The sequence below is a fragment of the Nestor notabilis genome, unplaced genomic scaffold (genome assembly GCF_000696875.1).
Source record: "Nestor notabilis isolate BGI_N333 unplaced genomic scaffold, ASM69687v1 scaffold16128, whole genome shotgun sequence".
Lineage (NCBI taxonomy): Eukaryota > Metazoa > Chordata > Aves > Psittaciformes > Psittacidae > Nestor > Nestor notabilis.
In genome coordinates, this window is record NW_009939834.1 from 1 (window position 1) to 2029 (window position 2029).

The following is a 2029-nucleotide window of genomic DNA, read 5'->3' on the forward strand; positions in this document are numbered from 1 at the left end:
GGTGCTGAGCCGCAGCTCTCCCTTCCCTTGCAGCTACCGGGATGGCCGAGGCGACCGCTGCCCCCACCGAGACCCCCACGCTCCTGAACGAGTACAAGGACTATCACAACTGGTCCGAGCTGTTCCACCTCCTGAACTACACCTACACCTTCTGCGAGTTCAGCCTGGACGAGAACGTCAAGCGGGTGATCCTCTTCATCCTCTACCTCGTCATCTTCGTGGTGGGCTTGGTGGAGAACCTCCTGGTCATCTGGGTCAACTGGCAGACACGGGGCAACAAGAGCTTGGTCAACCTCTACATCATCAACATGGCCATCGCTGACCTGGGAGTGCTGCTCTCGCTGCCCATCTGGATGCTGGAGGTGATGCTGGATTACACTTGGCTCTGGGGCAGCTTCCTCTGCCGCTTCACGCACTACTTCTACTTCGCCAACATGTACGCCAGCATCTTCTTCCTCACCTGCCTGAGCGTGGACCGCTACGTGTCCCTGACCAGCTCCTCGCTCTTCTGGCGCAAGCACCAGCACCGCGCTCGCCGCGTCGTCTGCGCCTGCACTTGGGTCTTGGCAGCAGCGATCCCATTCCTGGAGGTCACTCACATGCAGCTGGTCAACACCGGGGAGCCCATCTGCATCTTCATGGCCCCCTTCGAGACCTACGACGAGTGGGCGCTGGCGGTCAGCTTGGCCACCACCACCATTGGGTTCCTCATCCCCTTCCCCATCATCACCGTCTTCAACGTCCTCACGGCCAGGTTCATCAAGCGCACCAAGCCGGAGAGCAGGAAGCACTGTCTGCTCATCTACGCCTATATCCTCGTCTTCCTCGTCAGCTGGCTGCCCTTCCACATCATGCTCACGCTGCTCACCCTCGACGGCAACCACATCATCCTCCACTGCACCTTCGCCCAGTTCCTCTACTTCTTCTACGACATCATCGACTGCTTCACGCTGCTCCACTGCGTCGTCAACCCGATCCTCTACAACTTCCTCAGCAAGAACTTCCGCAGCAAGCTCATCTCTGCCGTGGTCAAGTACATCCCCAAGGAGCAGGGCAGCCCGAAGGGCGCAGGCAGCTCCTCCTCCTCCACGCAGCACTCCATCGTCATCGCGAAGGACACCAACGCGCCCAACTAAGGGGCTCGGACCCTCCTGCTCAGCACTGAGGGCGATAAGGTCGGTTTCCCTCGGTGCTAAGCGGACTCTTTGCTCTTAAACACTTCTTGGCTGGTCACCTCCTGTGCTCTGGAGCAGGGCTGGGTGCTACACGTGGACTGAGGCGGTGCAGGGAGCGGCGGGCATCTCGCCTCTGCTGTGCTGCTGCATCCACCCAGTCAGCGGCAGAGAACATCGGAGAAAGAACGATCCTTCCTGCGGCCCGACAGAAACACCCGCAGTGCTGAAGCGCTTTACCCAGCACTCCGAACACAAGCCCAGCCCGTGGGACCCGACCCGCGTCCCCCGGCCACGGGCACGCAAACCCTTTCCCTTCACAAGCCTTTCTGCAGCCCCTGAGCCACAATCATGGAACCCCAGAATCATGGACTCAGCTGGGTTGGAAGAGACCTTTGGGACCATCGAGTCCAAGCATTCCCCACACACGAGGCCTGGATGCTGCCCCTCTGCCGCGACGCCGACCCCAGCAGGACACAGGGAATGAAGTGCTTTGGAACACGCTCCCACACCCAGCAAAGGGCCCAAAGCCTGATCGTACAGAGATGAAGGCGACACGACGCCGCGGGGCTGAGCTTCACCCTGGGCAGGAAGGATTTGGGATCAGCAGGTTCCTGCGAGCAAACCCAGCAGCAAACTAGTGACGGTCAAAGCTGGGTTTGCCTGGGCATGGCCACGGAGGTGGGTTCCCAGTCCGCGTTCTGCAGCCAGTCTCCTCCAGGGCATCTCCGGGCAGGTCCGAAGGCCACTGGTTGTGTTTCTAAGCATCCAAACAGCCTCCGGTGGCTCCTTCTGATCCAAGCATCCCCCGTGGGAACGCAGAATTCCCGAGAGCCGGAACGCGGCGTTCGGCTGGG

The 2029-nt window shown here is 60.6% G+C and overlaps 1 protein-coding gene across 1 annotated transcript; it reads left to right on the plus strand.

The window, feature by feature from the left end:
* Positions 1-41: 41 nt before the first annotated feature.
* GPR182 (G protein-coupled receptor 182) lies at positions 42-1136 on the plus strand. The gene has a single exon (XM_010020079.1). The coding sequence runs from the start codon at positions 42-44 to the stop codon at positions 1134-1136; it is 1095 nt and encodes a 364-aa protein (XP_010018381.1).
* Positions 1137-2029: the final 893 nt, after the last annotated feature.